The sequence below is a fragment of the Ctenopharyngodon idella genome, chromosome 24, assembly GCF_019924925.1.
Source record: "Ctenopharyngodon idella isolate HZGC_01 chromosome 24, HZGC01, whole genome shotgun sequence".
In the NCBI taxonomy this organism is placed as follows: Eukaryota; Metazoa; Chordata; class Actinopteri; order Cypriniformes; family Xenocyprididae; genus Ctenopharyngodon; species Ctenopharyngodon idella.
In genome coordinates this window covers 23,361,992-23,376,167 of record NC_067243.1, presented here as the reverse complement: position 1 = coordinate 23,376,167, position 14,176 = coordinate 23,361,992, and the positions used below count along the sequence as shown (strand labels likewise).

Sequence of the window (14,176 nt, the reverse complement as noted above, 5' to 3'; positions counted from 1 at the left end):
ATATCCTGGTTCTTTCAAGCTTTATAATGTTAGTGAAGGGGGCATGAGTTTTTGAAGCCCAAAAAAAATCATCCATCCAAACTTTACAAACTATATAACTAGCTTCGGGTAGATGGCCTACGCATCGAGTTAAGGAGAAAGAGTAACCCCTGACCTGGCGCATGATGCTTTGAGGAACGCGGAAGCACCAAGGATAGAGCAAAACACTGGTCACAAATTAGAAGTCTAAAATAAGAATTTTTAAAGAGAAGTCAAAGGATTTCAATACATGAGGAGCTTGAGTTTGTCTCCCAGCGTTTGTTTGAAACGCGAGAGAGGCGTCTAAGTTTACGCTACGTCATTCGTCACGTCAGAAGTTACTTTGACGTAAATCGATGCATACGGCCATTATTATAGTTTGTAAAGTTTTAAATATGGATATTTTTCTTACAAAAACACATCACTTCACTTTAGAAGGCCTTTATTAACCCCCTCGAGCTGTATGGATTATTTTTATGATGGATGGATGCACTTTTTTGGGCTTCAAAATCTCACGCCCCCTTCACTTCCATTATAAAGCTTTGAAGAGCCAGGATATTTTATAATACAACTCTAATTATGTTTGTCTGAAAGAAGATTGAGGGCTTGAGGGTGAGTAAATCATGGGATAATTTTTATTTTTGGGTGAACTATCCCTTTAATTGTCAATAAAATGTTACAATGCAGGAAAAAAAAAAAATCATTTTGGGGTGAAATATGATTTGGACGTGTTCTAATGAGGTTTATGAGATTAACCCATGAAAGAAAGTTTACCAAACAATTACTGTCCATTTTGTACTATTAACATAACTTGTACAAAGCATTCATTTTTAACCAAACAAACAAACAGAGACTCTCCTGTGGGTTTTATGTACTTCTTTTAATTACACATTAAATAAGACTTGAGATTAATGGGGAAAAACAGGATTGGGTTGCATTTATAAAACTGTGCTGATCTGAGAACAGCTTTTTCCATCCTAATCATCACATGAGAGGCAGAAGATGACCTCAGATCGGCACTTTCTCAGACGTTAACACGTGACCCTTAATTACAATTAAGTGTCATTCATTTCATTAAACCAAAAAATAAGCACAATTTACAAAATATTCATCTTTCTTATCACAACCGTACAAAGGCTGTTAAAACAAGGTCCATACAGTATATACATGAACCATTTTATCAACATTTGCAATTGGCACACAAACAGACAGAGAACATTTCAGAAATGATTCAAGAAATATCTAATGACTTCGCTACTTGCGTTACAGACTGCTATTAAATGAATTACTTTAAAAGGGAACAGAAATTACTTAAAATACTTTTACTTTGCATAAGAGCGGACGTCCTGATTTATTTAGCATTTAGATTTCTCGATATTAGTCATACAGTCAAATGATCAGAAAAGCAATGATCAGAAAAGCAAAACTAGTAAAGGTTAAGGAAGCATGGTAAAACAGCTCACTGAAGGTTTTAAAGCAACATTCTGCTTGTATATTGGAAATGACATCATCTCATGACATCACAAGTATTGCCACACAAAATAAATCTTTATATCACTCTCTTTGGTTTGAGTGATGGCTGAAATTTGCCCTCGTAGCTAGAACCATATTTTACCATAGTATACTAGATCACGACCGCCTCTTTGAAAAGTATGAGCTCAATGGAAAGCTTTGAATCAATTTTAAATGGGCTTCTAGTTGTGCTGATGGCAGCAGAAAGGAACAAGGCATTTGTTTTATTCCTTTTTCCACATACATTTGCATCACAATAACTAGTAGTACATTATACTTGCTAATCTCAATTCAGGGTACGTTTACACGACAATGATGCACTACAAATGGAGAAGTTTTTCCTTCCGTTTTCCACGTAGAGACAACGCTGTATTATGCTGCCAGGCCAGTAGGTGGCAATGTCACTTTGTAAAGAAACACGGAGAAGATTACAGTATTGTTTTCAAAAACTTACATTTTCAAAAGTTTGCATTTTCAGGCCCCGAAAAACACCATTGTCATGTAAATGAATGGCCAAAACGCATAAAAAGTTCCATTTTCAGTTGAAAATGGTGTCGTGTAAACGGCCCCTTAGCCAAAAAAAAAAAAAAATTTATTCAAACTTCTAAGGCGCAGTTTGGCTGGGCACAAGAGGGTTAATATTCATACGTAATAAAAAGCCTCACTTCTGCATTCAGGGGAGGCTTTCACTAGTGTAGATCCTTACAGATAAGAAAGTTTCAAACCGTTATTACACACTCTCTGGAGTTCTTGATTGGTCAACTGCAGCTTTGTATTTCTGTATAGTGTTTGAAAAAAAAAAAAAAAAAAAAAAAAAGTATAATTGACCATTTGATGTCTTTTTTTTATTAGGCTGCAATTTCTTCTTACATAATCTAATTTTGTGTCTAGATCCTATTTACCTTATTTTTTGTTACTGTACATTTTCCCTTAACACAATCCTGTGCACTGAGAAATTATTGTAGATTTTAGATGGAGTTGCTATCACCAAACAGTCTCTAAATTAACTGAGGTAAAAGTATTTATATAAAAAAAAAAAAAAATTTAATTGAAAATATAATAAAATTCATAATGGCTAGTTCGGACCAGCTGAGAAAATCCTCTCTACACAACAGTGGCTATTATACAGTTTAACGCATTACCGTTCCCTGGAAGTTTAAAGAACAGAACACAGCATGCAAACAGGGAAATAAGGTTAACGTGGTTAAGATTTCACCATATATACATTACCCATGGCTTTAGAGAGAGGGCGCGTTAATCCGACTACAATGGAAGTTCACATGCAGGTGGTTTTTGAAAGTCTGGGACATCCAAAGGCAGGTCATACACAGTGATAATGTATCAAAACGCCCCCCAGAAAGTGTTGGTCCTCAAAAATAATTCCTCAAAGTTTCAGTTCCTGTGAAATCAAGCGACTCACATGCAAATTTCCTGTCTAAACGGCTAGTTCTCATATAGCACACCAAAAGAATGCTTTTAAATCCACACCTTTATAAAACTACTCTAGATAAACCAACTGCAAAATAAAACCAGTTCTGACAGCCCACCCGATAAAATAAGCCACACAAGGTGTCAAGGGACCAACACTTTGGGGCAACTGGCACCAAACGAGAAGTAAAGCTTATTTCTTTTAAGAAAGCAAGTAGAATTAGGGATCCATTCTGTATTCTGAAGAGGCTAATAATTTAGTGTAATGTACAAAATGCAGTTGTGGAACTTTTTTCTTTCTTTTTTTTTTTTTTGGAGTCCATAATGACAGGAAAGGCTTGTTCACATTAATACACATTTTGTTTTGGATTTCTTCTTTTTCTTCTTGCCCTCTTTGCTCATCTTCTCCTTGTGTTTCCGGATTTCTCGGACTAAAGTATAAAACGCGTCGTCCACGCCCTTCAAAACAAAAGAGGAAAACAAGAACTTCAGGATTATGTATTAAAGCATCAAAGATTTCACACAGATCTATGCCCAACTGTTGCTGCCATATTCCAAACATTAGTCACAATAACAACATTAAAACCGGTCTCATATCAGTGTTAAAAAACCATGTTCACCAAACCCTTCCTGAAACAATAGCGAAAAAAAGTAAAAGAAATGAACGAGTGATTGTTTTAAATAAGTGTGAATCTCACAAAAAAAAAAAAAAAACATTTTTCATCCCAAAAACCAAACAAATGTTTTACTTAATATGCATAATATATAATAATTTTTTTTTTTTTTTGGAATTGTGACATTTTCATGATAGTCAGTCCAGCACACTTTCCCCTCAAATGCTCATTTAAATACAAATTATATATATATGTATATGTATATGTATATGTGTATATGTATATGTATATATATATATATATATATATATATATATATATATATATATATATATATATATATATATATATATAAAAAATCCTGTCAGGAAAAAAATTACCATAAATCAAATTCAGTGCAACAAACAAATCAATTAAATTAAATAAATAAATAAATAAAATGCCTGTCTGAATAATTACATTTTAAAATTAAATTCAGTACAACAAATACTATAAGTAAATAAATATACAGAAATAAAATTATTTTCTGGATTTATTAATTTGCATTAATTGAATTCAGGACAAAAAAAAAAAAAAAAAAGTAAATACATTAAATTAATTTATGGAAAAATAATTAATTTGTATTAAATTCATTGATAAATTAAGTGGTTATAATTGTTACACTAAGTCAATAAATAAATGTGAATAAAAGTCTAAGTTAAATCTGTTTTCCATCGTATAAAGCGATCATGTCTTTTCAGAAAATTTGGACTAAACCGCTCAATTCTTATGGATTAGTTTCACGATCTCTTTATGAACTTTTTGAAGCGTTAAAATGGTAGTTGAGTAGACTGTCAATGGAGGGACAGAAAGCTCTCAAGTTTTATTAAAATATTTTCATTTGTGTTCCGAAGATGAACAAAAGACTTACAGGTTTGGAACAACATTAGGGTGAGTAAATGATGACACTATTTTCATTTTTGTGTGAACTATCCCTTTAATAGTCCTTAATTTTTTTTATTTATTTATTTTTTTTTTATAAATGAAATGGTATAATATTGGGGTGAAATATGACTCGGATATTTCCTTGATAGTTTTTGTGAGATTCACCCAAGAACAAGTGAAAAGTGTACAGATGATGTCGTACCCAACACCTGGACTGCAGATGGTCAGCACTTCAGACTTACCCCTCTCACATCAAAACACATTTTTTAAGCTTGATGCATTGTGTCGTCTTTTCTTCTTTATTGAGTTTTCTTAGCCGGTATTGCCTGATCTCCCGTACCAGAGTATAAAAGGCATCTTCCACTCTCTGCAGTGCAAAACACAACTCCCTTCAGTGTTAAGGAACGCACAGCCGCCATTACGGAGACGGGAAAACAGTCGCAATTGGATTTCGGGGATCCAGTGAAACTATAAAATCTTCCCACATAGTTCTGGCATAATTAATAGTGGTTTTTCCCCCCTTATTTCTGGGAACTTAAAGGGAATTTGGCATAAAGTATTTATAATCAACTTTCCACAAAAAAAGCCAGGTTTTTCCATGGCATACATTTTTCCCCCAGCATCTTTGCACTCTATTGTAGAAGAGTTTCTCAATTAGGGGGCGTTTACACGACTCACGACTTTTCAACGAAAAACGGAAAACTTTTAATGTGTTTTTGCTGTTAATTTATGACGAAGGCATTTTGGGGGCCTGAAAATGGGTCTCAAAGTGCAAGTTTTTGTAAACAATACCGCTATCGTCTCGTGTAAACAAAAAAAAAAAAAAAAAAAAAAAAAAGTGAAAACTGTGACGTCATGCGCATGCATATTACATTCAGTCTATAGGTGCATATGTTTCTTTACAAAGTGACGTCGCCAACTACTGGCCTGGCATGAATACAGCATTTTTAGTTGTTTTCGCTGATCCGTGTGAACAGGGATCATTTTAACAACGTTGCCGTCCGTACGTGACACTTTTCATAAACACAAAAAGGAAAAACTTTTCCATATTTAGCACATCGTTGTCGTGTAAACATACCCTTAGTTGTGCCCCTGAACACTACTGGATTTAAAAAAAAAAAAAAAAAAAAAAATTTGTGAAATTTAAACAAATACACATGGGTATTGTGGGTATTGAAGATGGCACCATGGTGTTAGCGGGTAGCATGTGTGGCTCGAAACAGAAAGAAAATAAATTAATTCAGAAGCCTTTATTATTCCCCAGCACCACAAGGAGTTGTGATTTGAGCACTGCAGAAGGAGGTACAGAGCATCTGCCCTGATTTTTAAACATGACAGATAGATCAGTTTAATATTCCCAGTTGATTTATAGTGATTGAACCCTTGATCAATCAATCCAAATTGCATTCTTTGTCATTAAAAGATTAATTCATCTTGAGGTGAAATCAAACACAGACAAATGATAACAAATGCACAAGAGAGACCAGGCACAAACCAGGAGCCAGATCAGTTGTGTTCGGTGATGTGCATCTGATTGATTATTCATAAAGCTCGTCAGAATGAACTCATGCATGAAGCCAGTGTAAAGCAACAGCACTGGACAACATCCTAGAATTCCACACATTTCAACCGCCTTAATCTGGTGTGCGAATGTAACAAAAACCATGTCCATATCAGTTACATATTTAAAATACATTTCATATTACATACACTTCAAATCCATTAACATTTACTGACATACCGCTTTAGACTTTATATAAAAAAATATAATTAAACTTTATTTGTTGTACTACTTGTGCACAATGCGGGAGGATTATATGAAATTTGAATAATATCAGTCTTTAAATGCAACATGTGTAAAGTGTACCTAAAGTATACTTGCAATAGTTCCACTTTAGCACAATCAAGTATACAAAGTATATCTTTAGTTGGACTTCAGCACTACTTCTGCACAATTAAAGTGCATTAAGTACAAAATTAGTTGTTCCAATTTAACAGACTTTAAGTATACCAGTTTAGTATACTAAAAGTACAATTGCAGGGCATTTTTATTAAGTACATAATACGTAAATGTATTTGTAGTATACTTGGCATGAAATAAATGTATTTCAAATATAGTACATTTTTCATTAGGGACCTCTCAAAAAAAAAAAAAAAAAAAAATGTGTATATATATATATATATATATATATTATATAGATATAGAGTTGATTTTGATTTTATGTTGTCTTTAAAACAGCTTTAAGTCAGTCAAAATAAAAGTCTTGCAATGGCCAGGTTTACATGCACCCTCATAATGAGATTTAGGCATGACTGCGATTAAACTTTCTCTTATGTAAATGCAATATTTCAAAACTAGAGCTACACGATTAATCGTTAAAAGATCGCGATATCCTAAATGAAAACGATTCTCCTACGTCTGTTAAACCTTTGATAAAAATCACACTGGAACATTCAGATTGGTTTTGGTGCTGCTGCTGAGCCAGAGAGAGCAGTCGTCATGTATAGGTCTTTTCCACCACACAGTATCATTATTTCTGTGTTACAAACATTCATATTATGACAGAAGTACTGGGATAAAAGTGTATAGCTTGGATATAAACACTAATGTTTACGGAAGTGATCAAAATAAGAGCAAAACACCTTTTGAAAGTAACCTGGCACTTCAAAAAATGATTGTATCGATTACATTGTTATGCCACCATGTAATCTACCATAATCGTAGTAAACTGTGGCGTATGCTGATTTTAATCGCAATAAACATGCATTGCAAACACTTTAATCTGACCAAAATCTGCATGTGCTCACTCTGATTATTTGAAATGATCAAATTATTGGTCCACATCTAAACATAGTCACTGTCAAAACTTCTGTTTTATTTTCATTGATTTGTCCAACACACTTGTACTCAATACATGTCCATCCATGTCTTCCATACCTGTCTCGTCTTTGCTGAGGTCTCTATAAATGGAATGCCGTAGCTACGTGCTAAATCCTGAGCCTGCTTGGTGTCCACACTGCGGGATGGAAGATCACACTTATTCCCCACCAGGACCATTGGGACGTCCTCAGAGTCCTTTACTCGCTTTATCTGCTCTCTGCAAAAGCACACAGAGAATATTACACATCTACAATTAATTTGACTTTGTGAGGTGTTTTAGCCCTGTACAGACCTGCACAGTATTAAGTTTCTAGCTAACCCTCACCTGTAGTGGTGAATGTCCTCAAAGGACTTGGTGTTATTGATGGCAAAGACACAAAGGAATCCCTCCCCTGTCCTCATGTACTGGTCCCTCATTGCGCTGTACTCCTCCTGACCTGCAGTGTCCAAGATGTCCAGTAGACATGTCTCCCCGTCAATCACCACCTGCTTTCTGTAGGAGTCCTGCACAAGTGAAATGATATTTTGAGCATGTTGAGCAGTATAACAATCACAAACTCTAGTGGTTCTGTAATGTCAAATTATCACAGTATGAAAATACTCTAGTCTCAGCCTATAGCGTCACGCTCACGGACTGAATGTCTGATGCATATGGCACATAAAATTGGAAATGACTCAGGAGTTTCAAATTGGTCTGATTGGTCAAAATTCTTTCCGGGAGAAATCTGTCACGTTCTTAAACAGTCAGTCTGGAAACAAAGCCCTTGTGATGCCAAACCCCCTCAAAGAAGAAGAAAGCCTTAGTGTTTACAACTGTGACAATTAAACACTCTGATTGGCCATTGTGTTCATGTGCTCAACAGATATGTCTGTGCTCGGTGAAGTGTGTCAAAGACGTTTATTTACAACATGTTTTTGAAGTGTTGATCATTGTAGCCAATCAGACATCTCTATTGAGCGCGTGAACAAAATGGCCAATCAGAAGTGTTTAAGAAGCCGCTAAACAGAGCTCAAAATGCTAGGGGGAAGTGCTGGTATCACATTTTTAAAATTTCAAATTTTGACAACCCTAGTGAAAATAGCAGAGTTTCCACTGTCGGGCCAAAAGCGAGCATGCTAGTGCGTTTTGTCGCATTTCCACTGTCACTTCCGGGGCTTGATTGTGCCGCCTAAGGGCCAACAAACAGGGTTTTTTGGCCCGCCGAATACCTTGGTCCAAAGCGGGCCAACCGGGGCTTGAGGAGTGATCATGAACAAAGGTGGAGTTTAGCTGTGTTGACCCAGGAGAGGGTCAACACTGCTGCTCATTTCCCATGTTATCATATCAGGCTACTAGCTAACTTCAACATTTAAAACAAAATTCAGCTCAAAACTCACTTTCAGACACCAGCGAGTGTTTGAAGGAACTTCCGATTGTGATCCGATGGGGATTCTGATCATCGTATGAAGCATAAATATATTTATATGCAATGCTAAAGCCTACTTATGCCAACCATTGCAATAATAAATACACATATATGGAAGATACCAGAGACTGCTTGAAGAACATAGACAAATCATATACGATTATAATAGTGTATTTATTTGTTTTATCTGTCTCTTCCCTGTGCCTTTGTTGATACCGGACTAATGCAGCCATTCGCACGTCATAAATAACATGCACCCGTTAACTTGTATAACTCCCGTTTTCTTCTTGTGAGCTCCCTCTGAGGCTCTGGCTGAAATTATAACAGTATAGTGAGACAGGAGAGATCACTCCAACCTCCTCAGATCGCATAATTTCATAGAAAATTAAAGGCACAATACGCAATTTCTGCCGCTAGAGGTTGCTTATTGAAAACAAAGGCGTAGCTTAATGATGCCGTGAATGAGTGTGGAATCATGGGAGTTGATGTCTTCACCTCCACAGCCAAAGGAAAGGAATCCGACGGACTCGGGCAGAAATAGTGTTCATGGATGAGCTAATGTATTAAAGTTTTATTAAACATTACTGTGGTATGAAGCAGGGCAGGGCTGAGAGCCCTGGAAACCTTACGTTACGGTTTTTATTATGCTTATATACACATTTTGTTTCGTTTGTTTTTTTTTTATGATTAAAGGTACGATTAAAGTAATGTTTAATGTCCGCCTCCTTCGCTGAACTTAGTTACAGTTATGTTTGATCACTTAAACTAACATTATTTCATTCTAATGAAATAGCCTCGAGCGCTGAATTACTACTCATACAGGTCACTTTATGTGACAGATTAAAATGTGTATGGTAATGCAGCACTGTTTTACTTGATCAAAATCACACTAAAAATGTGTCTGAGTGAAAGTTATGCTCGATTTTGGCCTCAGTGCTTGAGGTCCAAGGCTATAGGCCTCACCCGGCACATTGTTAGCCCTGGCTTGCACTGGCCCGACAGTGGAAAAGCGGCTAAGGAGCACTTATCAGGATGAACTAAATGCTGGATTTTCAGAAGTATGTGAAGTATGTGACGTTCACAGCATAGACTCTTTAAAATATGCTCGCATACAGAAACTGTGATTGGTTGCTTTCCTTGGCCAATGAAAGCTACTATGGATTCCAGACCTTCTGCCATCAGTCTGAAGGTCTGGCTATGTGAGGTTAACAATACTCAAGCCTGAAATATCCCAAAAATTGTTTTATTGAAACCTGACGTAAGTATACGTAAAATGACAAAAGAAGAAATCACTAAAAATAACTGAGTTTTATGGCACGTTTACACGACAACGATGTACTAAAAGCGGAAAAGTTTGTCCTTTGCGTTTTTCTCGTACAGATGACAACGTTGTCAAAATGATCCCATTTACACGGATCCACAAAAACGACTAAAAACGCTGTATTGTACATACCATGCCAGTAGTTGGTGATGTCACATTGTAAAGAAAAACTACATGCTTATAGACTGAACACAAAACGCGCATGTGCATGACATCACCGTTCTCGCGAATTTGCATTTTTGTAGTTTACAGAGAGACGACAACGGTTTTGTTTTCAAAAACTTGCACTTTGAAACCTATTTTCAAAAGTCTGCATTTTCAGGCCCTCAAAACGCCGTTGTCATGTAAATTAAAGGCCAAAATGCATAAAAAGTTTTAAGTTTTTCGTTGGAAACTGTCGTGTAAACTGCCCCTTAAAGTGTTCATTTAAGTGTTGATTAATTCTAGCAAAATGGGCGTATAAGTGAACATGAAATAATGCTCCTGGTCTTATTTTGACCAATTCATCCATTATTCCAAAGAATAATACTATTCCAATAATTGCAGTATTCCAAAACAACTATAAAAATTTATTAAAATTTTAAATTAAATTAAAATTGACACCATGCCAGAAAAGTGAAAGGAAAGAACATGAAAGGCACTCCATCTGGTAACCACCTTCTTTTAAACCAGAATAACCTGATCACACTGTTGAATCTTAACCAGTAAATTTTTTGCATATTTACATAAGGGTGAGTTTCACAGCTTTCTGTGGCAGTAGAAAGTGAGTGTCCTGACAGGCAGAGACAGTAGTACACATGCCTCACCTCTATGGTTGGGTCGTATTCATCCACAAAGTGGTTCTGGATGAGTTGAATAGTGAGAGCGCTCTTGCCCACGCCTCCAGCACCCACCACCACAAGCTTATATTCTGTCATTCTTCACCTGCAGCAGAAAAAAAAGTGGTGAAAATCAATGAGCAGTTCAAGATGTTGTTTTAATTCCACTTTAGAAAAAATTATACCCTTTATTTTGTCAAAATGTCTTTCTTGGTTTTCTCCAGTTTTAATATACTTATCAGATTTCAGATAATTGAATTGTTAATTTACAAATTTGTCAATTAACTGATGCTATTATCCAAAACGACATACAGTTCACTAATTCACTCCGCTGGAATAACCCAGTGTTAGTCTAACGATCTAGAGCAAAGGTGACAGTTCATTAATAAAGCCATTTAGGATTTGAACCTACAACCTTTCTGTTTAACCAGATCCAGATGTTTAACCATTAAGCTAGAACATCCCACAATTAGGCAAGGTTTACATCTCATTTACACTTAAAATGCCAGGTCTACTGGACTAACACAAAATAACAGAATTTAAACACTACTATTATACACTCCTCTATCCGCTTTACCATGTCTTCTTACTAAAACTTATAACTATAGCTGAACCATTTACTTCTAGAAATATTGATAACAGATTAATCAGTGACAATTCCAAAACCACAATTCAGTTTGACCAAGTTATAAATACAAGGCGTATATATTAACTTTTTGTTGACACCTTTAGAAGTTACAAGCCTATATTATTACTCATCTTTAATGTTTTTATTCACTTTGTTAGTACAACTAATAGTAATTATTTTATTGCCATGTCAGCATCTAAGACTAACTTCATGGCAAAGTTAGGCTAGTACAACTAAATAAAACCAGTTAAATAATTCAACTGATGAAAGATTATAGAATACCACGATTTTATAGTCATATATCATAATATATGCTGTTACTCTAAACTTTCCTTTTTGTATAATTTCACTATTTTCATTACTACAACTCAAAACCGAATAATCTACAGTAAACAATCAATTCAACAGACAATACACCATGGCACACTAGGACTATCCAAATTTTTACAAAGCTTTTTAATAAAACTACGTATTTATAACTCAATAAAACCGATTAACTGAAACAGATTCGAATAATACGATTTGGCATCATTCGACATTGTAGCTAATAGCTAAATCTTAAAGTTATAGTGTATATTTTAATAACATACCGTCAACAAAAACATATAAAACGAAATATTTACAAAATCGTGCTCGTTTCATTTAAGATGACTCGATTCAACGCAGACTACCACGAATATGAGTACTTTAAGTCTTAAATGCAACATTTCAGGTTAAATGATTTACTTGCGCTATCATAATAAAGCGATTTAGATTTTAAATCTTGTTAAGACAAGTTAATTGTTAATAAGCAGTTTACAGTTAAGCGCCATTATATCGCAGGGCCCGAATTTCACTTGGGCGTGTTATGACAATAATAACACTGGAATAAATATACTCATAACTACACGAGCTCACTTTAAACCAGTTCTCTCATTGACTTTTATATAATTAATCGTCAAGATAAATATATGTTAAAACAGCTTTTCTGTTATTTTTTACCTCTGGGTTTGCTGTAAGTTCCGCGTCTGAAAAGCCTCTAATGACTCGTTTATCATGACCTTGCCATAATGTTATTAACCATTTAAACAGCGTGTATAAAGTCTCATATATCCACTGGCAATCCCGTCGAAGTGTTTAACGGGTTTTTCTAAATAGGAACCAACAATATCATAGGGAATACAGATCAATTCTGCTCTTTCTAGGATACATGGCCTGCGCTCGGAGGTTGTGCTTTACATAAATATGGGCGGACACACTGTTGCGTCCTACTAAACGATCACTTACCCCAAAATATTAACGATTTTCAGCGGTTTACGATTATTTTCAGTAGGTGGAGGCGGTTAAAAGGACAAGTAATGAGCAGTCGAGCAGCCTTTTCCGAGCACCAGCACGCATCTTGCATTATAGTAGACGAAACATCTGTAGATACAAATAATCCAGATCGGTGTCCTTTCAATGAGAGGTGCAGGGCGGAGGGCTTGATCAATAACTAACCGATAATCAACACTGGTGTTTCCAGGCTAGATGAGGTTACACGACGGATAATAAATGCACTTTAATTTCAGTTTGATAGCACACGAGTGTGCTAAAACATATTCGATACTACGCACTGACCGGCTTTTGACAAGCGCTACAGGCAGTATTGGTACAGACTGGCTTGGTGCTTAAATAGGCCCTAAATATAACCGGAACGTGTACGTGCGTACGTCATCGCGTTTGTGGATTCTTATTGGATGTTTCACTTGTCAGTCACAATTAGGCTGTTCGCATACGGTGTGGATGGAGCCAATCGTCTTTGGTTATCGACAGAATAATACAACCCGGCCTAGATTTTTATTGTTTGACTCGAAGCTGCACTCTATACATTTTTTCTCCTTCATTAACTTTAATGAAAATATAGTTCACTGATACACGTGATTGGAAAGCAAAACTCAAAGTAAATAATGAGTTGGAAAATTCCCCCCCCCCAAAAAACCCCACATTTTTATTGTATTTATATAATGCTTAATTTCTTTCATAATAATAAAAAAAAAATGCGAAAAGCGAAAATATTGGTATATTTGCAGTTTACAAAGAGATGTTTTAGTTTACAGCAATACGATTTAAAAACCTAATTGAAACTATAGTTTTTATAGTAATCAAAAAAACACATTAACATGAACAATAAAGACATTAATATAATTCAAAATATTTAAATAACTTCAAAACTCTGGAATAAAGCAAGAATTTATATTTTATGTAGAAAATTAAAAACAATAATAAAAAAAAATAAATTAAAAAATTAAAAAGACACAAGGGGTCAGTATATCTATGAGTTTCAGCTAAAGTTGCATTTCAATAATGGCGTCAAACTGTTTTAGCTTTATCCAAACGTTTAAATAGATTTAGTTTTGTTTGTCTGATTTTTCTAATTTTATTTAATGGTTATTACAATTTATCAGCGTCATTATTATAATGAAAGTTTAAATTATTATTCAAAACGCTTCTCGTTGACGTCATTGTCACGTGGTGCGAATTACTTTTCTCAGCGGTGGATGGCCAAATCACCGCTTGATATTAAGGAATTCTTTTAAATAGAGGTTCCTGTGGTTGATTTCCATTTATATTTTAGTTTGAAATCATTTAGCATTTAAATGACTTAAAT

At 35.1% G+C, this 14,176-nt stretch overlaps 1 protein-coding gene across 3 annotated transcripts; it reads right to left on the bottom strand.

The window, feature by feature from the left end:
* Positions 1–879: 879 nt before the first annotated feature.
* kras (v-Ki-ras2 Kirsten rat sarcoma viral oncogene homolog) lies at positions 880–13,195 on the bottom strand. 3 transcript variants are annotated; one of them, XM_051883798.1, is made up of 6 exons: positions 12,817–13,195; positions 10,911–11,028; positions 7,703–7,881; positions 7,435–7,594; positions 4,739–4,863; positions 880–3,417 (listed from the first exon to the last, which is right to left on the bottom strand). In XM_051883798.1, the coding sequence occupies exons 2-5, from the start codon at positions 11,019–11,021 to the stop codon at positions 4,744–4,746; spliced, it is 570 nt and encodes a 189-aa protein (XP_051739758.1). In that variant the 5' UTR covers positions 11,022–11,028; positions 12,817–13,195; the 3' UTR covers positions 880–3,417; positions 4,739–4,743. The 3 variants fall into 3 exon arrangements, with proteins under 3 accessions (XP_051739758.1, XP_051739759.1, XP_051739761.1); XM_051883799.1 differs by lacking the exon at positions 12,817–13,195 and adding an exon at positions 12,532–12,750; XM_051883801.1 differs by lacking the exon at positions 4,739–4,863 and having other exon boundaries at positions 12,817–13,194.
* Positions 13,196–14,176: the final 981 nt, after the last annotated feature.

What these genes read in the sequence shown, in the direction of transcription:
- kras (XM_051883798.1), bottom strand. Translation starts at nt 11,021, where the DNA reads ATGACAGAATATAAGCTTGTGGTGGTGGGTGCTGGAGGCGTGGGCAAG. An exon ending in AATACGACCCAACCATAGAG is followed by an intron (nt 7,882 to 10,910) that starts GTGAGGCATGTG and finishes TCACTTGTGCAG; the next exon opens with GACTCCTACAGAAAGCAGGT. An exon ending in GAGGACATTCACCACTACAG is followed by an intron (nt 7,595 to 7,702) that starts GTGAGGGTTAGC and finishes GTGCTTTTGCAG; the next exon opens with AGAGCAGATAAAGCGAGTAA.